This window comes from Balaenoptera ricei, chromosome 20 (genome assembly GCF_028023285.1).
Source record: "Balaenoptera ricei isolate mBalRic1 chromosome 20, mBalRic1.hap2, whole genome shotgun sequence".
NCBI classification, from domain to species: Eukaryota; Metazoa; Chordata; class Mammalia; order Artiodactyla; family Balaenopteridae; genus Balaenoptera; species Balaenoptera ricei.
In genome coordinates, this window is record NC_082658.1 from 40,688,178 (window position 1) to 40,714,417 (window position 26,240).

General features: G+C 37.5%; 1 protein-coding gene across 12 annotated transcripts in view; it reads right to left on the reverse strand.

Annotated features, from left to right (window-relative positions):
• BCAS3 (BCAS3 microtubule associated cell migration factor) overlaps positions 1–26,240 on the reverse strand; it is a 575,869-nt gene that overhangs the window by 281,957 nt on the left and 267,672 nt on the right. For all 12 annotated transcript variants that reach the window (XM_059908366.1, XM_059908365.1, XM_059908370.1 and 9 more), the window contains 2 exons: positions 7,078–7,178; positions 4,149–4,345 (listed from right to left, as the gene is read on the reverse strand). In XM_059908366.1, the coding sequence (XP_059764349.1) occupies positions 4,149–4,345; positions 7,078–7,178 (298 nt within the window). The remainder of the gene's footprint in view (positions 1–4,148; positions 4,346–7,077; positions 7,179–26,240) is intronic.

Consider the following 26,240-nt stretch of genomic DNA (forward strand, 5'->3'; position numbering starts at 1 on the left):
GGACAGATTATAGAAGGCTGACATACCTATTATGGACTACAGAAAAAGAGTCCTTTTTTTAAAAAATAATTTTGCTTTTTACATTTAGGTACGTGATCCATTGAGTTAATCTTTGTGAAGAGGTATTTTTGTTTGTTTTTTTAATAAATTTATTTGTTTATTTTTGGCTGCACTGGGTCTTCGTTGCTGTGCGGGGGCTTCCTCTAGTTGCAGAGAGTGGGGGCTCCTCTTCGTTGCGGTGTGCGGGCTTCTCATTGCGGTGGCTTCTCTTGTTGCGGAGCATGGGCTCTAGGCGCGCGGGCTTCAGTAGTTGTGGCTCGCGGGCTCTAGAGCACAGGCTCAGTAGTTGTGGCACATGGGCTTGGTTGCTCCGTGGCATGTGGGAATTGACAGGCGGATTCTTAACCACTGCGCCACCAGGGAAGTCCCAAAAGAGTCCTTACTGAAAGCACAGCTCGAATGTATATGCATTTGTTGTATGAAAGAAAGAAATGGGGTGGGGCGGGGGGATGAAAAATGATGCATTTGATCTAGTACTGGAAGTTGGAAATGTTGATGATCACTGCTGTAGTGGACGATAATGGTGCCCTAACCGGTATGCCTTCTGCCCCAGCTCATTTTCCCAAGCCAGTCGTGATAATCCCATCATCTCATGGTGAGATTAATTAGCTCAGGGATGGGCAGGCCGAAGCAAATGTGGGCCAGTGAGAAAAGAGGAAGAGTTTATTTGAAGTTTCTAGAAGAGATGTTTTCTGGGTCTTATAAGAAACAAGAAGCTAGCCTGTTAGACATGCTCAGTGCATGCAAATCAAAGCTCCTTCCCGGTCTAAATAATTTATATGGCCTAATAATTTTCCTATTATTAATTCACTTTATAGCATTGGAGTTTCTGAATCATCCAGAGTTGTGGGTGGGGTGTGGACTGGGCTATAGATGAAAGAAGATTGGCCAAGAATTGATGTGTTGAAGCTGGGCAATGGATACACAGGGGTTAATTCTATTATTCTCTTTAACTTTACATATTTTTATATATGCTTGAAAATTTTCCATAATAATAATTAAAAAAAGACCAAAAAAAAACTGGTGGGGGTGATGGAAATGTCCTAGAATTAGACTGGGGGATATAGCACAACATAGTGAATGTAATAAAGCCATTGAATTGTACAGTGAATTTTATGTTATGTGAATTATATATCAATTAAAATAATAAGCTTAAGGTGTGAAGATCTAATGTATCACATGGTGACTATGGTTGATAAAACTATATTATATAACTGAAGTTTGCTAAAAGAGTAGAAGTTAAATGTTCTCACACACAGAAAATTCACAACATACATACATAAAATACATCAGTTGATGGATGTATTAACTAGATGAAAAAATAAAATGATAAAATAAAATGAAATTGATTTCTTAGGAGCTAATCTTGAATGGAAAACTAGGTTTTATATTTCACTTTCTTTTACATTATCTATTTCTCAGGTCTATTAATAAATATTTCATTGACCTTTTTTACGAGTTAAATCCCTATTCCAAATAAGGAGCTGGTATGAGGTTAGCCATGCCTAACAGCCATGCCTGCTATAGATATGACAGCCACCAATACACCTGACTGTTGCCATTTTGGTTAGGATACAGGGAGGCAGACTACCACAGCATCAAGTAATTCTTAGCAATATGAGGTATAGGACAAGGTACCAGGTGTAAAGGGTCAGTTGAGCCAAAAAATCTAAACAAGTCTTCACAATTTAAAGGAGAAGGTAGGGGGCGGCTTCCCTGCTGGCTCAATGGTTAAGAATCCGCCTGCCAATGCAGGGGACACAGGTTCGAGCCCTGGTCAGGGAAGATCCCACATGCCGCGGAGCAACTAAGCCCGTGCGCCACACCTACTGAGCCCGTGCACCACAACTACAGAGGCTGCGCTCTAGAGCCCACGAGCCACAACTACTGAGCCCATGTGCCACAACTACTGAAGCCCACGTACTGAGAGCCTGTGCTCCGCAACAAGAGAAGCCACCACAACGAAGAGTAGCCCCCGCTCACCGCAACTAGAGAAAGCCCGTGCGCAGCAAGGAAGACCCAACGCAGCCAGAAATAAATTAATAAAAATAAATAAATTAATTTAAAAAATAAATTAATAAATAAAGAAGAAGGTAAAGTCAACAGCCATACTGCCATTGTGCATAAGCCTAAAGAAATGTAGAACCAGAGGTGAGGAGCTGGGATAAAGTGATAGTGGACAGGAGTGAGGAGAATATAAAAAGTGGGATTTCTAATTGGATGCTGGGCAGGAAATGGTACTAAACAGGACACATAATTGAAATGATGTGAGGTAAATCTGAATTTTCCATCAAAACTGTGTTCTAATGGGGTTAGGTCATAACCAAGGGCCTATATGCTCAAATGTTTAAATATAAACTACAAGTGAAATAAAAATAAAATTATAAACCTGGGACTAACATAAAGGTTTCTAATATTTATATGTTCCCAACAAAAAGGACACAAACAATTTAAATACCGGGAGCTCTTTAGTATAAGAAAAAGAAAAGTCCCTGAGGAAAATTCTGGAAGGATTTCAGGAATAAAGCTCTGTCTGAAGAAGCAAGTTAGAGAGCTTTTAGATGAAGAACTGTATCTGAAGTAAGGGGTAACTAAGAAAGCTAGAGGAGGTCAAAAACAAAGGAACAGGGGACTTCCCTGGCGGTTCAGCGGTTAGGACTTCACCTTCCAGTGCAGGGGGTGCGGGTTCGATTCCTGGTCGGGGAGCTAAGATCCCACATGCCTCGTGGCCAAAAAAACCAAAACATAAAACAGAAGCAATATTGTAATAAATTCAATAAAGACTTTAAAAATGGTCCACATCAAAAAAAAAAAAAACTTTAAAAACAAAAAAACAAACAAAAAACCCAAAGGAACAGAGCTGTGTATACAGGAGCTGGGGATGTCCTCCAAAGAAAAGGGACAGGGTCTTATCAGAGTAGCGGGTGACAATCATCAGAAAGAAAAAAAGGTGGGGGGAGAATCTCGAGAATACTTTAGTAAAGAGAATAAACATAGTTTCATGGGTCTATTTTATTAACATTTAAGTAACAAAATAACCTATAAAAACATTTGAATACGCACTGAATCACTAAGCTGAGGACTGACTCTACTTGACTTTCTGAAATTGGATCATATTTTATAATTAGTACCTATGAAAAATGGTCTAGCACCCACTGTATTGTCACTATTGCCTCACATCTTAGGGAGAAGTGCCACTTCTAGAAAGCTAAAGAAAATATACTGAACGAAAAAAAGCAAAAATGTATGGAAGAAATAAAATACAAAGAAAACTAAAATAACAAACTAAAATACTTAGAAAGGTATTACAGGAGACATGTTTCATTATATGAGTTATTCTTAAAGAAGAAATATCTAGGCCTAATCCACCTCTGCAACAGCTTTTGCATTGTTATAAAGATCTGTTATTAACGTTGACAAAGAAGTAGAATAAAAACATATTTCCAACATAGGATTGGGACACATTTTTCCACAATTTTTAAAAAAGAGACGCAAGAAAAAGGTCAGAGGGCTATTTTAGATTCAAATAAAAATACACTGTAGAACTTTTTTTAAAAAGAACACAAGGAAAGGGAGATTATATTGCATTAGACTGAGCCCTTCACTGTCTGTTGTATCCTAATGTGTCAAGTCTTGGTGTAACAAATTAAACTGCTAAGCAAACAGAAGAGCACAAAAGTCAAAAAGTTCTCAATTACATTAAAAAAAAATGCTAATAATAAAAAGCATACTCTGTAAACTACTGTGATTCTTACAAGTGAGGATCGAGAATATATATGATGAAAATATAGTGAGACAGATAAAGAGATAGATATTAGAAATATGAGAGAGGCATCATAAAATAAGATGGCTTTAAAAAGTGCAATGAATATTAGATTTAGGGAAGTACCATCCAGAACACAAATATTTATTGGATGTGATGAGATCTCACATAAGATCCCCAGTGATAATAATGAACCACAAGTTACACTGTATGTATTCTGCAACGTGATAAGCGTCAAAAGGGGAAATGCAAATATTATCTAAGATGTTAACTACAAATGAACATATTAATGTGTTCAAATCACTCTCTAGTTCTTATTTCTTACCTGAGACTGTTGAGATCAAGATCATCTGTATCAAAATCCGAAAGGGGCTGTGGAGTATCACTTGGACCATGAGACTGCAACACAGATGAACTGGATGATATGACTGTGGTTTGGCCTGAGGGATGGATGGTTTTGAACTGGAACTGTGGACCCATCCACAGACGTCTGTGGGGTCCGGTGTGCGTTACAATTTCTACCTGGAACAGATTAGGAATCATGATTGAAATGTATTAGGCTCTCCCTTTGAGAGCCTTTCATGATCCACCCCCCGACCCCAATCTCATCTCTGAACACTCACATTCTCCAAGAAGCCCATCTTAACCAAGTGGAAGAGGGACAGGGCATCTACAATCAAAAGGTGATGACAGGGACTTCCCTGGTGGTCCAGTGGTTAAGAATCCGTCTTGCAATACAGGGGACACTGGTTCAATCCCTGGTCGGAGAACTAAGATCCCACATGCCGCAGGGCAACTAAGCCCGCGTGCCACAACTGGAGAGCCTGTGTGCCGCAACTACAGAGCCCACGCGCTCTGGAGCCTGCACACCGTAACAAAAGATCCCATGTGCTGCAACTAAGACCAGGCGCAGCCAAAAAATAATAATAAATAAATAAATTAAAAAAAAAAAAAAAAAAGGTGATGACAATAGCAACCTATAGAGACATTCACTACATCCCTCTACGGGTTCTCACCAAAATATATCAATACCAGAAACTCATTTTGTGTATGTGTAAATATATGTGTGTATATGTAAACACAAATATACATACACACACACATGCACCCCACAAATATAACACAAAAATCACATGAGAATAAAAAGATCAGTTGCCTGCCTCATATACCGAGCACTGGCTCCCTAGGGACTAGGTTTTTCACTCATTCTAGACAGTACTTACCACTCTGTGGGCATGCAGTGAATACTACACCTATCAATCCACAGATTAAAAGTAATTCCTTCATTGAGGACCAAGCTCATGACAAATGTGAAGTTGTTCTTGAACTATCCAAGGAAAAGAAAAGGTCTGAAATAATTTAATACCCAAAGCCAGTTTCTTTCCACAATTAAACACTATAATATTTACTTTACTGCCCTCAAAATCCTCCAAAATTCACTTTTAATGGAAGAGAGGACTATATATTTTCCCTCAAACTAGATTTGTCTTCAAAATACCATTTCTTAATTAGATTGTTTTTCTCAACTACCATGAACATTCACATAGGTATTTTAAATGCTGCAAAACAGTAATACCAAAATGCTTTATGAATTTCATGCTCTATGGAGGGGGTACGGAATGTTGCCAATATTAGACAATGCAGAGAGTAGGACACAGGGTAAAACCTAAAAATAAACATGTGATTTTACAAATGAGCAACTTGAATAAGAGATTAAATATGCAAACCTTTGGTAAAACACTATTTCTCAATGTCTTGTAATTGCTACATCCACATCTGTATACATACTTTATGGAATTGACTAGCCATGTGCCTTAGTTTTGCCCTGAGTTCTTTTATATTTAATCACATTTCTCTGATTGCAGTGATTAATTCTTAACAAAATGTAACTGAAAAGGTTCACGGAGTGCAGCTCTGTGTGTGTAAGTCCTAAAGGGCAAAAGCATCACAGTCTTGGAACAATATTCACATTCCCACTAATCACAGGGAGAAAACTACTCAGATTTAGGACAGTGATTTCTCATTCAAGGAGTTGTATTCAGCAATGTAAATGAGGCCACAGATAAAGCATTCTGTGTATTTTAAGCTCAAAACCATCAGTGTCACAGAGCCGAGAGGTAAACAGATGCCTGTGCAATTTCACTGAGGCAACGGCCAGATGTTCCTGCTCACTCCTCTGTTGTATGCGGTACAAATATATTGTAGATACTTTCACACTGACAGCACACATTACCCCTTTTTCTAATTGAAAAGTTGAAGTGAAGGACAGTGGTTTCTTTGCCAGCATTCTTTTTTTTTTACTTTATCGTGGTATCCTCAAGAAAGGATGTATGTCCATATGCATCAAGCTCCTTCAAGGAGCTTCCTGGGAGTATTTTTGGTGTGATGAAATGTATGTCACCTAGAAACAATTTGATTCTCCAGTTCCCAGATTCCCTTTAGTTTTTCGGGCTCCCTTCCCTGAGAAAGCAATGAAACTGCACCCGGCCTCCACTGAGGCACCTGTCTGATGAAAAGCCGCTGGATTGGTAATCTGAGACCAGTCATTAACTTCACCAAATGATGTCAGACTTGAGACAGACATAACAGCATTTGTAATGAAGTCACTTGTAATCTCATCATTTTGAAATCCGCCTGAGCATCTTTTATTTCAAAGCCCTTGAGATGAAGACAGCTTCACCTAGCAGGGAGAGGAAGGGTCAGTCGAAGCTGTTACAGGACTGGTTTCGAGACCGCTAGAAGCGGCATTACAGGAGCTTAGGAAAGGAAAGCCAGGCGGGCACTTGTGTAGATTAGAATGCTTAACTTTCCTAATCAAAGTATGGGCCCAATCTTCAGAAACTGTTGCCTCCACAAAAGAAAAGCCCAAAGATTGCTGAATGGCTTCACTGTTTTAACAAGGCCAATTCTTATTTTAATCCAAACAGTCCATCTGAAATCCAAGGTCCTGGGGGATACGAATGGATTGTTTGAAAGATAGCATATTTTATGCTCTCTGTGTGAAAGCTAATGTACACACACACATATATATGCATATGTGTGTGTATAAAATATATGTATATGTATCCCTGCAGCAGTATTTATGAGAAATTCTTAATATGGAAAGACAATTGATTAATTCTTGGGGATCCTTAAAAAATCCCAATTCTGCCCATTTTCCTCTTAGGAAAATAATTTTTAAAATTCAAGAAAAAAAGAGCTAATGGATCTCTGTTTTCTGTCACTTTAATAGACCCGGTGTTTCAGAGTCTTACCTGAGACAGCCACTCTTCATCTTCCTGCCCACTATGGTCAGAAGCTAAACTGTCATAGGACCCATGCCGAGTAATGGGCCCAGGACTTCCAGGGGGAACCACTGCAGGAGAAAGAAAACGTATTTAAACAACTTTAATCCATGCAGTGAAAAAAATGAATGTAGGCATAACCATCCTGAATACTGTGGTAATTTATAAGCTAAAATAAGACATTCAATGCACAATTCAAATAATTAACGAACAAGAAAGACTGAATTTCTGAGGAGTAAGAAAAATCTCCAAATAAGAGTACACTTTAAAAAACATCTGCAGGAATTTAGTCATTACGTATATCACTGTTAAAGAAATACACAACGAATTGCATCTTAACAGCACAAGTACATTAAGGAACAGTGACAACTCCATTGCCCACGCACCAATGTAACTCCTAGCCTTTAGGACACTTCAGTCCTCTCCATCTAACAATGAAATTAATTTAATGCAGTTCCTATAGTTCAGGAAGGGGTTTTTAAAACAAATCTCAAATAAGATTCTTTAAGAGTCTATTTAATAGTTCATATAACGGGAAGGCATTAAAATATTTTTAATTTTAAAACACTTTTAGTTCCTAAAACATTTCATTTATCCAAAGAAATGTTTCATTTTTTCTGGATACTTCAGTAGTTTCTCTGATTCTTAGGTGGTAGGATATAGGCTTTAAAACACAAAGAGGCTGCTTTCTCATACAAAGAAGAACGTTTGCTTAGTCAAAGCAATAAAATGACTCGGCAAACATTTATTGAGTTCCTAATGAACCAAATACCATCCCAACAGAAACTTACTTAAAGTCCCATACTATTTTTTTTTAAATTTAATTTAATTTATTTATTTTTGGCTGCGTTGGGGTCTTTGTTGCTGACCGCGGGCTCTCTCTAGCTGTGGCGTTCAGGGACCACTCCTCGCCACGGTGTGTGGGCTTCTCATTGCGGTGGCCTCTCTTGTTGCGGAGCATGGGCTCTAGGGCACGCAGGCTTCAGTAGCTGCGGCGCTAGGGCTCAGTAGTTGTGGCTCACGGGCTCCAGAGCGCAGGCTCAGTACCTGTGGCACACTGGCCCAGCAGCTCCGCGGCATGTGGGATCTTCCCAGACCGGGGCTCGAACCCATGTCCCCTGCACTGGCAGGCGGACTCCCAACCACTGTGCCACCCAGGAAAGTCCCTAAAGTCCCATACTATTTATTTGCTTATTTTTATTATAAAATAGACTTCATTTTTAAGAACAATTTTAGGTTCAAAACAAAATGGATGAGAAGATAGAGATTTCCCATATATTCTCTCCCTCTGTATACATTTTAATACTAAGTAAAGCAATAAAGTACCGAGGGGAAATAGAGAAAAGAAAAGGAAGAGAACAGAAGAGGACGGAAAGTTGGTGAGTATTAAAGAAACCTAGAAGAAACAGAAAAGAATGAGAAAAAGAAAATAATCTCATTATTTCTACCACCCAGAGATAGGTATATACACTTCAGTATGTGCATCTGCCTTAGGCTACATTCCTAAAAATGAAATAAAAGGATATGAACATGTCTAAATTTCTTAATGCATATTCCCAGAAAGAGTTACACTTCCATGAGCAGTGACTGAGAATGCTAATCTCACAGCACTCTTGCCAGAACAAGGTATTTTGAAGAACTAAATCTCAGTGAAACAGATATTAGTGAAGTAGACAGAGCAGAACATAGGACAAGATTTTAAAGAAGACGTACTCACAAAAACCTTATCTTAACTATCTGGGAGAGGAGAAATGATACCAGTCAATTACTCATCAGAGGGAGATAAATAGTATTAAAATACAAGATTTGCAGTGGTTAAAACTATTAGCTATTAGTTCTTCAGATTCATAGTTCTACAGCTGGGAGGCATGCTGGCATCTGGCACAAAACACAAGTGATCACCAAAGCATAAAACCTAATTTCTTAGGATTTTGAATATCATGAAGAAAAGAATACCATAATAATCAACTAATATTTAAGCATGCTTTTAAATAATTTTGGTGTATATTGCAAAGATGATAAGTAAATTTATGTTTACAAAGGCTGAGTTGTTCCCCAACCATTGGTATTCTTTTTAATAAATAAATTTGATCTTAAATTCTTAATACAGAACAGAGCAAGAGTATTCTTAATACAGAACAGAGCAACAGAGCCTCAAAACCCCACTCCCTAAATACTAGTCAAGAAGGCAACTACGGACAAACATCTAGAGGTCAGGACACACTTTGGAACGCAGTTGAGGTGAGAGAAGATTTTAAAGAGGTGAGGGAATAGGCCATGCAGATATCTGAGGGGAAAGTGTTACAGAGAGACTATCAATTACAAACATTTTGAAGTGGGAACATGAAGGAAATGTTTCAGTAATGTCAGGAGGCCAGTGTGGCTGCGAGTGATGAGGCAAGTTGGGAGTGTTAGATGAGTCGGGAAGGCAAAGCGGGCAGGGATCACCAGATGGTTTAGGGCTTTTTTTCTTCTTTTTTTCTTTTTTTTTAAAAATAAAGCTAGGGTAGACAGAAAGATATTGGAAAAACTTAAGAAGAAGTGAGAAATTATACCCTTGTGTTACTAACTAGTACCTAATGTGAATTTTTTCCAAGAGTTTATAAGGTACTCTACATATGCTGAGCCTAGGCCACTACCTGTTGCAGAATAAGCATTCCGTAAGTATTAGGTGAATAAATGGAGTTTTGCATTCTGGAATAAGTAATGATACCAGAATGGTAGGACACTTATTCATCCATCATCAAAATGGGATAAACTTGGGAATTCCCTGGCGGTCCAGTGGTTAGGACTCCACGCTTTCACTGCCGAGGGCCTGGGTTCAATCCCTGGTGGGGTAGCTAAGACCCTGCAAGCTGCAAGGCACAGTCAAAAAAAAAGAAAAAGGCAAGGGGTGGGGTGGGAGGGGGGATAAACTTAAAAATAATCCAATGGGGCTTCCCTGGTGGCACAGTGGTTAAGAATCCGCCTGCCAATGCAGGGGACACGGGTTCAAGCCCTGGTCCAGGAAGATCTCACATGCCGTGGAGCAACTAAGCCCGTGTGCCACAACTACTGAGCCTGCACTCTAGAGCCTGTGAGCCACAACTACTGAAGCCCGTGCGCCTAGAGCCCGTGCTCCGCAACAAGAGAAGCCACCGCAATGAGAAACCCGCGCACTGCAACAAAGAGTAGCCCCAGCTCGCCACAACTAGAGAAAGCCCGCGTGCAGCAACGAAGACCCAGCACAGCCAAAAATAAATAAATTAATTAATAAATTAAAAAAAAATATCCAATGGCAGAGAATGGTGAGGAGTAGGATTATAGGTGAAAAAAGGTTAGTTATGAGTTGATTATTGTTGAAGGTGAAGGACAGGTACATGGAGAGTCATTATACTATTGTTTTTTGATTGTGTGTATGTTTCAAATTTTCCCACAGTGAAAAGTTTCTTAAGAAAAAGAAAAAGAAGAAATCTCTTCCTCCTCCTCCTCTTCTTCCCAGCCATTCTGTTTCCCAAAGGAAGTGGTAAAAATACCAAATGTATATCTATGAAAAATTAAGTCTGAATCCTGCATTTCTAAATTGAGATTGTAAGAAGAGTTTCCATACCTTATGTTCACTAAAAAACAGTATTCTAATTAAGAATGCTTTGAAGCATTCAGAAGATTCACAATATAAAAATACAAGTATGGTGGAATAATATTTTTCAACATAAAATAAATGTCCTTCCCTCTCTCTCATATTTCTTTACATTTAAAAAATTTCTCCAATCCAGGTAGGAAGAACATTCCATGTTTACTGTCTCGGGGAAGCAATGATACACCTGGTCACAGAGAAAAAAAGAATTCAAAAACTTGACCCTGGGATAAGAAAAAGAGATTGAAAGAATGATAGTTAAGAGCAAAGTTTCCATGCTCTCCAAGCAGCTAATTATTAGGAAAGATATTTTGAGATTGGAGTGAGAGTACCATAAGCAGAAAGGGGGAAAAAGAGGGTTCCCAAGGAAGGGTATGAAATGACAGAATTCAGAAGGAGTTTTTGGGATGAACAGCTGTGAAAAATCCTATTTTCATTCTAGGGTAGAGTTCAAGGAAGTAGCAGGAGATTCCACACGTGCAACAGTAAAGAAGCTGTGCACATAGTGGGTCTGCACAGCTGAGCCTGTGACAACCTCTCTAAGTCCCCTATGATGGGATGATGACTATTTACTATGTGTCCAAGAGTAATATGGACAAGGTCCAGGGAACTCTCAGACTTTGAAAAGGCTTTGAAACAAGGACGGATGTTGCAGAGATCTATATGAACCAATAGCCAATGATTGGGCAGGGAACTGGGACATCTCAGTGGTGAAAATAAAGATAAAATGATCCCTGGTCAGGGAACTAAGATCCCACATATCATGTGACCAAATAAATAAATAAATACCAGCTATTATTTAAAAAAAGGTTATAGTTGATGAGACTAATTTTTCTGTACTTGTTAGGATGGAGGCACAAAATAGGACTTAAGAGAGTTTATTTATAAAAAAATAAGTTACTTATATTGCAAGCCTGAGTTTAATGGACCAATATACCTACCTTCTATCTAAAGAAACATGGTTAGTATCTTTTACTTTTACCAACTGTTCTTAGATAGTTAATAATCTTGGGTTAGGAAAAGGATATGGAATTTTGAAATAAAAATCTCTGCCATGTTCTATCCCTACCTCTAGTACAGTAATTTAGAACAAGCCTATCCATCTAACTAAAAAGGATACACTGTCAATTTTCTTTAGAGAATACAACTTCAAAAGTACTGCCTGTACACACAGGCATTTGATAAGTATAGATCAACAACCAAGGGCAGGATGAGCAGATCGTTATGAGGTAACTGTGAGCTATACTTTGTTTATATCGTGTTCTCAGGAAAGCAGATCATGCTTCTAGTGAGTAAATAAAAGCTAAAAAAAAATCACTAAGTGTATTTTGCTGTCTTACAGTGATATATGAGTGTGTGTGTATGTATGTGTGTATTCCTATGAATATATTTATATATTTTATATGTGTTTATGTGCAAAGCAAACAAAAACAAATCTGCTTCAGCACTGACCTTTGCAAATTAGTCCTGTTAATCAAAACTCCCAAAAAACTTCCAAGTCAGTAGAACAACCTAAGTAAAATTATGAACAGAAAGATTAAATGGTCCTCTGATAATACCCCTACGTCTGAATCCCATGTAACAAAATTCTCAATTTGAAAATGGAAAATGTCAATTCATAATATAACATCTCAAATCCCTAAGTAGTCAGGAAGAGGATCAATGAGTATAGAATTTTTACAAATTACCCACATAAAATATAGTAATTAAATAGAGTTATAAACATTGTACTAACAGATATCTAAAGTGACATGCTGAAATCTCCTTTTTAACACTAGTTAATGGAATATTTGAAGGTTAGGATATGTAGGTTTGAATCAAGGTTCCAAGAATGAGTTATTACTAGTCCTGGAGAAATGTAAAACTCTTGACATTTCAGGGTGTTTTACCCGAAGTAATAACAGTGTACCCTCAATTCCAAGGAATCAAATTCTTTCGAAAATCCCCAAAAAGTAACAGCTAGATCTCAATAGCCTAAGTTCATCCACAACAAATCTAGTCTTCCAGTTGAAAGACAGAGATACATTTTTACCATTAATATATTGAATACACTTTATATTAGAGCAGGTAATTACTTTTCTCAGTGTATTGGGCATAGTTTAGATACTCCAGAAAAAATCACATCTCCTAACTACGGAGTTTATAACAGGGCACACAGGATCTAGATATTCCATTAAGATGAAAGAATAAAAGGAATAATTATTTGCTCCCAGCACCATTTGTCCTTAAAACAATGAAAGAAAAAAGAGTTGACAAATGCATATGAAAGTTAAAAGACTAACCACATACACGTTATAAGCATCCTTTTTATATAAACTGACAACAAAGCATAATGTTGAACAATGAGCAGTGCTTATTTATGAACCCAATGAAGGGAAAATCTATTTGGTTCTGTTATGTTCTTGTTCTAGTCTTCCCAGCATCTCCTGAACTCCCAGTAATAAATTCTCTTAGCTTCAGAGGACACAGCTGCTAATCAAGCACAGGCTCTCCTGGAGCGAACTCCATGCTCCCAACTTCAGGACATGCTAAAAAGCTGCTCTACTCCCTGAAATGAATCTTGGTAGTACTGGAATCAGGGAAATCTACTTCTCAAATAAGGGGGGAAATGTTGATAAAAATGGTATCTCATTTTTTATGTGAGATGTAGCTCTCTGCTTCAGCTTCTATTGCAAAGCCTAAAATATGTTCATATGCTGAATAAACAGCTCTAGAAAGAAACTTAGAGAGTCTTTTAATATGAAGAAACAAAAATGGATCCAAAGGTTTTTATTTGGAGAAGTGAGTGAGAGCTGGGTCATACTGACAGCAGAGTGGGCGGTAGAATAAAATATTCTTCAGATTCAGGACCAGACACAGCTTTTGTTTTCCCCTACTCCATACCATATCCCCACCAATCCTCTGTGAACAATAAAACCCTTACCATGCTGAAGTCTTTAGTGGAGACCTGAGAGGTGAATAATGTTGTGCCAGCATTATTCAGTCCTTTAGGTTATTTAGGGGAACAACATTCCTTTTTCTAGCAACAGAGAAATCTGTGAGTTAAATGACATCATGCTGCCTTGAATGAAACAGCTCAGGCTCAAAGTTCACCCAAAGGCCAACAGTGATAAACTCTCATCCAAGGACAAACTTCAATATATTTTTGGTACTTATTAAAAACAGCATTTATATAGCAGCCATACAGTAAGAGAGGGTTCTTTACCAAACTCTGTTTCTGATCAGAAAGCACTCAGGATCTTAGGAAGAAATTCTGCTTGGGAATGTAGTTCTTAGTATAGAAAATAAAATTTGCCTTTTAAGAAGAAAGGCTCAAAGAGAAATAATCCGAAAGCAAAATAGTCTAAGGCATTTCCTAATGAACAAGCAATTCACAAAAGAGGAAATACAACGGCCAACAAACACACATAAATAGTAGTAATCAGAGATTTGCAAAATTTAAGAAGTTATGCTTTCATACTATCAAACTGACAAATATTAAACCCTGGTCTTTTTAAAAATAATTTTTTAAAAAGGGAGAACGCTCTCAGGTCAAAAATACCACACCTAACTACCTTAAGATAAAGGTACCTACCTATTCTTATTGAGGGAGTGACTCTTAACCTCTACTGAAGTCTGTAAGTTTTCTCTGTAATTTATAAATGTTTCCATTTAAATGTAAAGGAATTCATTGAATTTCACACACAGAGTAATCAAGCAATAGCACGATATATTACTGGCTATTCTGTTTATTAGGAGCCATCTCCTGTATCAGTGCAACAACAACTGAAGTGTTACAATACATAAAAGGGAACAGGCTTTACCTACGTTATATATTAAACAGATCAATGATCTTCCTTGCACCCTGACCCTGCGGTACCATAGATGTTCTCTAATTAATTATTAAAGTTTTCTAACAGTCAGTCATTGTACATCTCTGGTTTCACTTTCCTTTTATTCCACATTCCCAGAAGAACAGTCACAGGCAATATATAATTAGAAAAATGACATACCCTCATTGTTTATGAGATAATAGATTTCACTGGATAACTGACAACCCTAGGTGCATCTCCTCCCCACCCTGCTCTGTCTCCCTTGCCCTACCCCCAAAGCATCATATAATATTCCCACAGAAGGCATAAACTAAGGAGCTTTCATTTGTTATTCTTGCTACCATAACCGTCATTTGCTGTTTCGCATCTGGACAAGTTGTACCGGGGGATAGACTGGAAGGGTTCACAATTTAGTTTTGCTCCTCAGTGTAACTCTAAATATCATAAAATTAACAGAAAGAATAAAACACAATGGCTTCAGGCTGTCAGCAAGATCAGCTACTTCCCTGAAAATTTCGAACTGTCCCAACTTAATAGGCTGCAACAATTTCTTCAAAACATTTGCAATTAAGGTCACCTGGAAAGATGTACACAATTTAATGTGGATTATGGCAACTCAATTCATAGTACAACTATATTATATATACATTAAACCAGTAGCAGGATAACTAGAAAAGTGAATCCACCCTGACTATTTTAAAGGATCATACTATGTCTGTATAATACCTTGCTTGCAGCTTAGAGATAACCACTTTGTCTTACCAAGGGTTAGATAATCTATCCAGAAAAATAAGTCTAAATAACAACAAAACCATTCTTATCAAAGCTCACCTTTACATAACTGTTACCTCACGGGAGGAAATGAGCATGGCTGGGGACAGGGGTGACTCATTTTCCACTAAATATTTCTTGGTACCTTTTAAATTGTGTATACCATGTACCTATTTAAAAATTTATAATTATAAAGTTGTGGAATAAGCACACTACAGTTAATATGGTTAGAGAAGTCAATCCAAGAAGTTAAGAAAGGAAAACAAAGAAATAAAATGTGTATCAATAAATGATGGAAACCAGTGCATGAAACAAAAGTTGAGCTTATAGCATATCGAGTCATACATTTCCCCCCTGTTTTCTTAGGTTTTGTGGCGTTTTCTCTTAAAAGGGAAGTAGAAGTGCTTATATACACTCTTTCTCACACTCACTCTACATGTATTTGTTTATCATTATCTCTGTATTTACACACACATATCAAATATAGGACCAGCTTTTAGCAACTGCTCAAGTACACATGGTAGTGTATGTTTCTGTTGAGGGAAATGACTATTTGCTGGAAGCTAGAAGGTCTTTGGTGCTAATTCTCTGTAGAATTATTAGCTATAATATTTCGATAGTGGCAACTGTATTCTCACAGCTAACCCTGTATGTTAGAGGCAGTTCTTTCAGGAATAATCCATTCTCTAAATTCAAGGAACACTCTAAAATATAATATCCTCTATGAGATCGAGATGAGTAGAGGTTAGGCAGAAAGTATTGCAAATTTATGTCTTGAAGGTAAAAGATCACTGTTTTGGATCATTAAACCACATTCAGTCATCAATGTACCAATCTGTACAAGTAGGCAATAGGCCAGTTATTGGAAACGTATTGTTCCCGATCTAACCTACAATGGCACAGTTGAAGAGCAAAGAGTCTAATGTACTCAGTCCAGCCTCCGCAACAAGGTCTTACAAAACGAATATAAAGGGGAGGGAGTCGTTTGGAAATGTAAAAACGGCAAAGATCATTTTTTGCAAAGAATTAATGCAGCTTCTTCCATGCTTCCCTTATTTATTATCTAGTTACATACCAGATAAGGCCAGATCATTATACAGCAGGAAGAATCAAGTACAGATTTTCTCTTGCCTAAGCAAAAGAGGCAAAGTTCTCTTGGCATGGAGAGTTAAAAGCTTTTAGTTGTGGAAGACATCAACATTTTCAACCTATACTTAAGAACATAATTTAAAATCTTTCCAAACAATCATTAAGGATCCTTGATATGTTCCATAAAATAGAGAAATTAAATGTTTAAGATTTTTACCTCTAAATAAATCAGAAACATCATAGAGCCAAGAGGACTGGGGAAAGAATGAGATGGAGAATACTGCCTTACAACCACCATATACTTTTCTCTCTTTCCAAATGCAGGAGAACGTTTTCCAAGGCTTGCTCTTCCCTCTACCACTGCACAACATACAACTACTAGAAAGACCTATCTCCTTATTATTAAGTCCTTGTCATTAGATACATACTAAAGTATTCATAGGTAAAAAGATACAAGAGTGGGTGGCTTTCTCAAAATACTTTTATCCACCATACGTTAAAAAAAAAAAAAGATTTTAAGAGAACATAAGAAACAAGAGTGGCAGAATGTTGTTAATTCTTCAAGCTGCGTAACAGGCAGACTCATTATACTATTCACTGTACTCCTGTGAATGTTTGAACATTTCCATAATAAAAAAAAATTTTTTAAGTCTGTTGCATGAATGAAAAAAACAGCAAACATTTCTTGACCCGCAGTTGGACACAGAGCCATCTTGATTCTTTTCTTGGCGAGACTAGGAGATCTATGAAGTATTCAGGACTATGTTGTTTTCCCACAGCACCATACGTGTGAGAATCATCCATATTAATACCTTTAGCCTTAGTATAATATAACATTTAATTTCTATGCTCTATAACAAATTGCCATAGTCCGTCCTTCCGTCTCCCCTTCCTTCCCTCTTTCTTTGTTTTTAAAGATTTTTTTTTTTTTTTGGTTGTGTTGGGTCTTCGTTGCTGTGCGCGGGCTTTCCCTAGTTGCGGTGAGCGGGGGCTACTCTTTGTTGCGGTGCGCGGGCTTCTCATTGCAGTGGCTTCTCTTGTTGTGGAACACGGGCTCTAGGCATGCAGGGTTCAGTAGTTGTGGCACGTGGGCTCAGTAGCTGTGGCTCACAGGCTCAGTAGTTGTGGCTCGCGGGCTCTAGAGTGCAGGCTTAGTAGTTGTGGCGCACAGGCTTATTTGCTCCACTGCATGTGGGATCTTCCCGGACCAGGGCTCGAACCCATGTCTCCTGCATTGGCAAGCAGATTCTTAACCACTGCGCCACCAGGGAAGTCCCCTCTTCTTTCATTCTTTTCCTTTCTTCCTTTTCCCCTCCCTCCCTCTCTTTCTTCCTCTCTCATTGCCTTTTTTTTTTAAAAAAAAAAATCACCTAAATAATATTATATGAACACATATTCACTATAAACTTCAAAAAATATGGAGTAAAAACAAAAGGCTCACTGGAATAGTGAACAATGATTCCAATGATAAACTCAGAAAATCAAATGTCCTTCTGGCATTTCAGAAGTCTGGGGGTTGAGAATCTTACCTTTTATGTAAGAGTTTCAGAGTTTTAAGGCAATTATCCAGAGTAAAGCCTTTCAGAATGCAGTGGACACCAAGAAAAATCCCAATTCCTATAAATTACTAAGGTATTGAAGATGCTCAAAACAAATAGGTCTAAGAGAAATTTTCATTTGCATCAATAAATTAGAATTGCTAAGAAAAATTTCTTTCTATAGGTTTGAAAATGCTCATGTTAGAGCCATACTTGCCCAGATGACCACTTAAAAACAGAAGAGATAGGATTTACCACAAATGTTTTCTCTTCACTCTTGTTTGTTAACAACAAAGCTGTGCTGACTGATAGTATCTCAGCCATAAAGCTCTTGGAATGGATAGAGGCAAGAAGGACCTCAAAGGAGAACAAGAATACTATTTCTGTTAACACCACCTACAAACAAAAGCTAATCTTTGGTAAGTTTTTATTCTATCCAAGATAATGTGTAAAGCTTTTTGGATGAATTACCTCATTTAATCTAACACAATCTTGTAAGGTAGGTATTATTCCCATTTTAATGGCAGGTAAACTAAAGCCCAGAGAGGTTAAGTTATCTGCCCAATGTCACCCAGCCAGCAAACAGCAGAAATGGAATTTAGAACTGCAAACTCCAAAGACAATGTTCTTAACCTGAAGTATAAACTGTTTCAATTCATGATGTCTTTACCTGGTAAGTTCATTATTTTAAATTAAAATTTTCATGTGAAACATCTGAGAGTTGTTTATCCCCAAATATACACTATATCACCGATTTAGTCTCCATGATTCCTTTATTTCATGTCTTAATATAATCATTTTTCTCATCTTAATAAACATCTATGTATACTGATCAGAGATACCATATAAAGCTATCAAATAATGGGAAAAAATGACTTTGAACAGAAGGACCAACACAAGGAAGTTACAGATATTCAAGGAAGCCTTACATGTAGTAACAGAAAAGAAAGTACTTTGGACCACACTTTACATTCTCTAATACCCCTGAGGAATTAGAAGATTTCATTTTAGAAAATATTGGTTTGGTTTTATACTTAAAGTATAAGTGACATAACCATGGGAGGACCACTGGTACCTAGGAAACAGCCTTGGAAGGCAGCAGAGTGCCCAAGAGAAGAAAAAAACAGTAAACCCAAAATATTCTTATAAATCTCAGCTCTGACCCAGACTTGACATCATGTAAGGGAGGTTCTGATGTTGTTCATGTGGTCATAAAATACAAAGAAAGCATAGTAGAAAAGGCAAGAAACTAATGGTATAAAGGCACTCCAGTGTTTCTCGTCTCTCCACCAACTTCCACAAAATCACATGGCAGAAAGCCTCCTGTCATATGACAACAATAAGGAGAACAGATTCAAACTGGAGAGAGACAATCCACGGCATTCACCCACCTCCCTTATGCCTTGGTCATTCGGTTGGTTACCTTCAGAAAGAAAGACCATGAGAAAAAGAAGAAATTGAGTGATGATAAAAGCTTACACACCATCAAAGCAAAAAGTAAAGCTTTTGACTTAAATAAGATGAGAGTCCAAGGGCAAGATGGACAGACAGGGGTGCAGCTGAGAACTGAGCAGAAAGGCTGAGTTTCCCTGGTATTTTCTACTTTTCTGGAATAAGAACTAAAAACTATTATGCAGTCAGGAGGGCCTGAAACATACAACAGAGCAGAAATTATTATTTTTTTATGATTATGTAAAGGGCAGTGGCCAAGAGCAGCCCTTCTGTTAACAACAAAGAGGTGTAGGTAAACACATAAGCAATGCTACCATAAAGTGGAGATTTTTGTTTTAACAAAATCTATATTTATATGATTATATTTCCCATGGTTGAGAGTGGCTATAATTAATGGATTTCCCTCGTTCTCCTAATGCAGCCATTTGTCAATTCAAATACAGAATGTCCAATCAATTTTGATGTATTTAGTAAGCAATTTGTCAAATGGTGCTATAATCCAGTTAATATATTAATTCTTGTCATGGAGAGAGTTCTGACAACTACATGGTTTTCCATAACTGGTTTGGAGAGAAAAATCTGCGCTGGAACTCAATGGTCATTCTTTGGAGGTGACACTTCTGTGTCCCGGGATCTGAGAGCATGCCACAGTACATCACTTAATAGGAAAACTGCTTTGCTGAACTAGACACCTGGGGTCTACTGGACGGTGTGGCCGCCAGTTCATTGTAATACTGGTTTTCTTTGAATACCTGTGTGTTTCATACATTTTTAATAAATTGATCAAGCCAATATATGTGACACTAAAAATGCCAAGCTTCCGAGAGAGGAACAAGGCTTTACCAATGAAATGTATGCATCTTAAACTTAAAAAGTACTTTTATAAACACTTTCCCCTATTCTTAATGTTTCTTCATATGAACTGCTGAAGAAGTGGCTCTCAATCTTTTATTTTCCTATCCCAACATCCTTCAGGTAAATGACTGACTCCTATCAGTACTTAACAGGGCACTGTACTGTTAAGGTCACATAGTAACCATTAGTCAAGACTCTTAGAAGGCCACCTTCAGCTTACACAGTGTGAAGCTCTGGACATGACAGTTTTCTTACTTTATATTTCATCCAATAATCACTATATTATCTCCATCTTTTCCCCAAGTCTATCTATGCACTGGGGGCTGGAGAAAGAACCATGGAGATTTCAAGTAGGTGGCCCAAATTTATATCACAGAAGAAATCTGGACTATAGTGATCAAGGAAGTATCAAGTTCTTTCTCAAACTTTTCAGTGGGATATTTAATCACTACCAGTTTGGGCATGGCAGGAAATAGAAGATAGGTTTTTAATGTACCACAGATAACCTCCATGGGTGTATTTCGCAAATACTTTCCAAAGATGATGGCTCTATCCATTCACTATGTCCAAACCTTGCCATATTTCTCTATCAGGAAATGCAAAAGCAGACATGAAGGCAAATCCTTTCTAGAAAACAATACTGAAAAACATGGCAAAAAAAATTTGTTTTAAACAGAAGAAAAAGAAAGAAAGAAAAGAGGAGAGGAACATTACATTCATCTTCCAGATGCTAGGCTCCCCTTAGCACATTTATGAACCATGCAAGAGCAAATTGTCAGAGTGATTTGGCACAAGCCTGTGTATTTAAAAACCTGCCATGTGCACTAGTCCTCCAGACTACCAGACGTCCCATTGTTTGATGTGTCTGCTGAGAAAGGTGCCCTATGTGTCAGAAAAGCACACTGAATATTTTTCAATGACCCAGGGGGCAGAGGTCGCTTATTATAAATGGATAATGAGACCTAATGCAGTGCTCTGAGTATGGACAATGAAAGGGTCTATCCATAGCCCCTGGTGGATTGGTCATTCAGGCTTTTATTTCCTCTGCACACTTAATGGAGTCAAACAATTGACAGAAATTCTATAGAGAAGGCTGAAACTGAGAGAAACAACTGTATTCTAACTCTGATAGACAGATACAAATAGTGACCCTGAAATGGCGCCAGAACTCCCGTCACCACTAACGTAGCAGACAGCTGTAGCATTCCCCCTAGATTCCCATTTAGTCATTTGGTAGCAATTAACCTTACTGATGGAAGTGATGGCACATCAAACCACAAGTTCCTGCCAATATCAACCCATTACATTATTGCAGGTAAGCAGACACAGACCATTCTCTTTAGTTCCTTATTTTTGGAGAAAAAGGCAAACAGATATCCCTGTACCCTCCATCCTATATCCCCACTACCCAACTAACAAAATGCATATTCAGGGGTATCCGTATCTGAATATAAGAACCTTAAACTCTGGTGGGATAGAGTAAAGGACAGCAGAAGCAGAGGTACTCACGGACTAGAGGCTTTATGACCAATAGATTATTTTTCTTTAACCTATCAGAATCAATGTTCTATCCCAGCCAAATCTGCCAATCCGATGGCAATGAATATTAATAGCATAAATGGAAAAGAATATACTGTCAACTGTACCTGAAAAAAAAGCAGGTCATAAAGCAACCTACAGGGCTTCCCTGGTGGCACAATGGTTAAGAATCCGCCTGCCAATGCAGGGGACGTGGGTTTGAGCCCTGGTCCTGGAAGATCCCACATGCTGCAGAGCAACTAAGCCCGTGCGCCACAACTACTGAGCCTGCTCTCTAGAGCCCGCGAGCCACAACTACTGAAGTCCACATGCCTAGAGCCCGTGCTCCGCAACAAGAGAAGCCACTGCAATGAGAAGCCCGCTCACGGCAATGAAGAGTAGCCCCCGCTCACCACAACTAGAGAAAGCCCGCATGCAGCAACGGAGACCCAACGCAGCCAAAAATAAATAAATAAAATAAATAAATTTATTAAAAATAAAAATAAAGCAACCTACAGGAACAGTAAGTTGTGATGTCACACAGTTGTGTAAAATAAAGTAGGCAAGATATTTAAAAGTACCAAAAAACCCTCTATAAAAACTTTTTTGTTTCATTTCAATTTTAAGAACAATTATGACAGGAAGGTGGTTTGACATGTAATTATGACAGGAAGGTGGTTTGACATCATTTCTCCAAATGATAAATACTACAGCAAATGACAGAAATGCCAAGACTTACTTCAGAATGGAGTATAGGTCATTATGTTGTAAAATAGAGGACTTTTGATGGTGAAACATCTCAACAATAAATCAACGATGACAGAGAAACCCAATGAACTATTCCATAGGTGTGAAGATCTATGTAAAGATATGGGTATCAATAAAAAGCATGTATCCCGTAAACACAAAGGGAAAGAAGGAAAAGGGGGTACTCTAATCTAAACTTTTTGATTAACTATATGATATTTTTTCATTGAGGAAGAAAATGTATTCAATTTCATAATGTTCCCTAAATTATACAACATATATATGGCTAAATTCAGGGTCAGTATGTCTCAAACTTCTAGTCTCCTGAAGAAAAACACCATTCATTTCACTAAAATCATTTCTCTATGGAAGGACATGTCAGTGGATAAAATTAGCTATAAATAAGAGAACCCATCAAATACAACTCAATATGAAGTGGTTTCTTAAGTACCTCAGATATTCAGACCTAGATAGAGCAGTATGACACACCCAATGACCAACAATGGACTATAAATACTCTATAAATAAGTCCTACATTACAAGTTTCCTCTACAGGAGAAAAACATTTCTTTCTTTCCCCTTCCACCCTACCCAATCTTGGGCAAATATTTATTATGGACAATGCAAGGAAATAGTGTTGAGTACCTCCACCATACTTGGTACATACCACAACAACGATGCAATCCAGGATGTTAGGTTAAATCTAATGTGACACTCCAAAGAGAGCAGCTCAGAAAACTGCTGCACATTTAACTGCTTTGCCAGGGCACTGATAATGACCATGGTGGAGGAGAGCAATACTTTTTTCTTCCTTTTTGTATCAGTATGTTCAAAATAGATCACCACTGTATTGTAAAACCAATGAAACAAGACAGTAAAATAGGCTAAAAATGTCTTCAACTCTAAACCCAAAAGTGTGACTTTATATTACAAGGAAAAATATTTCCTATTTTTACTCTCACAGTTGTAGCCGGTAGGCCAGCAGCACAAAATGTAGTTGGGAATTAAGATCTCTAGAATCTAACCTTAAATATGCTGCCTACTTGTGTTTTTCATACTTCTATGGGTAAGACAAATTTCAATACTAGCTTTAGGTATTATCTACTTCATTATATATACCGATTTAAATAAAAGTGCTAGTAAAGTCCAAGTGATCAGTAAAGCAAAAACATTTTTAAAAAGCCGATATATCAATAGATAGCCCAGCTATTGAAAAATAAGGTTTCAGGTGGAGCTTTTAGAATGATTAACACCGCCTTCTTACATGTTATGCTGTCTGCACCATAATGGAACCTCATCTCTTCTCTCTAAATTCTCTCTAGGATAAAATTATTTCAGAGAAAGCTTACATCAATTACTAATTATATATCCAAACAATCTCAGAAAGGAGCTCAAATCTATAAATACACACATGGAAGGTTCTGAGTTATTTCCAAGAACCTACTGAATATTACCACTAGGATACATACTGCATGCACCAAAACAGATGCAACACTGCAATCAGCAATTCTCTCTCCTACTCTAGGCAACATATTTCTCTTTAATATTTCAATGAATGGCATAACCTACTGTTAAGCTAGTCATCCATTCCTCCTCACTTTTCTTCAGTAACCTCATATAGTCCCAAATCCTACAGAGGCAACTTGCTCAATTTCTCTGAAATTCAGCCACTTCTCTCCATCCCCGCTAACAATTAACTTCTTCCTTCTTTGAATTTCTTTTTTTTTAACTTTGTATTTTATATTGGAATGTAGCCGATTAAAAATGTTGTGATAGTTTCAGGTGCACAGCAAAGCGACTCAGCCATACATATACATGTACCCAGTCTCCCCAAGACTCCCCTCCCATCCAGGCTGCCACATAACACTGAGTGTACATGTCAATCTCAAACTCCCTAACTATCCCTTCCCTCTACCCTCCCACCCCTGGTAACCATAAGTTCATTCCCTAAGTCTGTGAGTCCGTTTCTGCTTTATAAATACGTTCATTTGTGTCACTTCTTTTTAGATTCCACATATAAGCGATATACGATATTTCTCTTTCTCTGTCTGACTTACTTCACTCAGTATGACAATCTCTAGATCCATCCATGTTGCTGCAAATGGCATTATTTCATTCTTTTTTATGGTTGAGTAATATTCCATTGTATATATGTACCACATCTTCTTTATCCATTCCTCTTTCGATGGACATTTAGGTTGCTTCCATGCCTTGGCTATTGTAAATAGTGCTGCAATGAACACTGGGGTGCGTGTATCTTTTCGAATTATGGTTTCCTAAGTCATTTCTGTGCCAGCAGCTATGGCTTGAATTCTCTGTACCTCCTTCATCCTTCACCATCCTTTCTATACCAATTAATTCATGCTATTAACAAGCAGTTATCACAATGTGTTATAGATACTTATATACATGTTTTTTATTTGTATTTATGTTAGGGAAGGTAATGGGTCAAAAGTAAAGGCAGCAGAACTGGTATAATGTAATATCAAGATAATACATAGGATTTAAGGACCAGAAATGTAAAAAATAATTAGGGTCACACATATCTACTACTGGCCACATAAAAGAGACTAGATTTACATTATCTCCTAAAATAATTAAATTAGCCCTAAGCAAAAGGTTATTTTGAACCCTCCATAACAAAGCTTAAAAATAAACAAAGAAAGAATCAAATTTATTCCAAGTAACTTGACTACATCCTAGGAAAACACAATAATCCACCACTCAACAACATGAAACCAAAAATGCCCAGCATCCTATCAAAAATCATTAGGCACATAAAGAAGCAGGAAAGCACACCAAGAAGAAAAATCAATCAATAGAAAAACCCTAAGCAATACCAGGGTGAAAAGAATTAGCACACAAGGACTCTAAAACAACAATTACAAAATATATGTCTCGTATGTTCAAACAGGTACACGATGAGGAAAGAAATGAAAGATATAAAAGAACATCCAAATGGAACTTATAGATGAAAAATATGGTATCTGGAATGAAGAATGTGTTGAATAAAACAGATTAGACAGCAGAACAGAAGACAATATATATAAATACATAGAAATACAAACTATACAAAATCAAACAGAGTGAAGAAAAGAGAATTTTTCAACTCAACAAAGAATCAGTGAGCTGCGAAAATATCAAGTTGTCAACAGACATATAATTGGAGTCACAAAAGGAGAGAAGCAGAGTGACAGAAAAAAACTGTGAAGATGTAACTGCATTAAAATTTTCAAATCTGATGAAAATTAAAAATTCACAGATTGAAGAATCTCACAGACTCCAAGCAGAAGAAAACCACACCACAACGTTATGGTTTAAATACTTTTTCCTATTTTTCTATATTATTTCTATTGTTTTTATGTTTTCTATTTCCTTGATTTCACTCTGATCTTTATTATTTCCTTTTTTGTGCTTTAATTCGCTCTACTTTACTAGTTTCTGAATGTGAAAGCTGAGTCATTGATTTCATTTTTGATTTCATTTTATAACATGGGCATTTAGTCCTATAAATTTCACCTTGAGTAGTGATTTAGTGCCATCCCACAAATATTTCATTTTTCTCTGAAGTTTTTATTTTGAAAGAATTACAGATTCATAAGAAGTTGCTAAAATAGTAATCAAGATACAGAACGATCCCATCACCATAAAGATCTACCGAACCCTTTATGGTAATATTCAACACCCTCCCTCGTACTCTGTCTCTCTGCATGATGTTCTTAAGAATCATCCAAC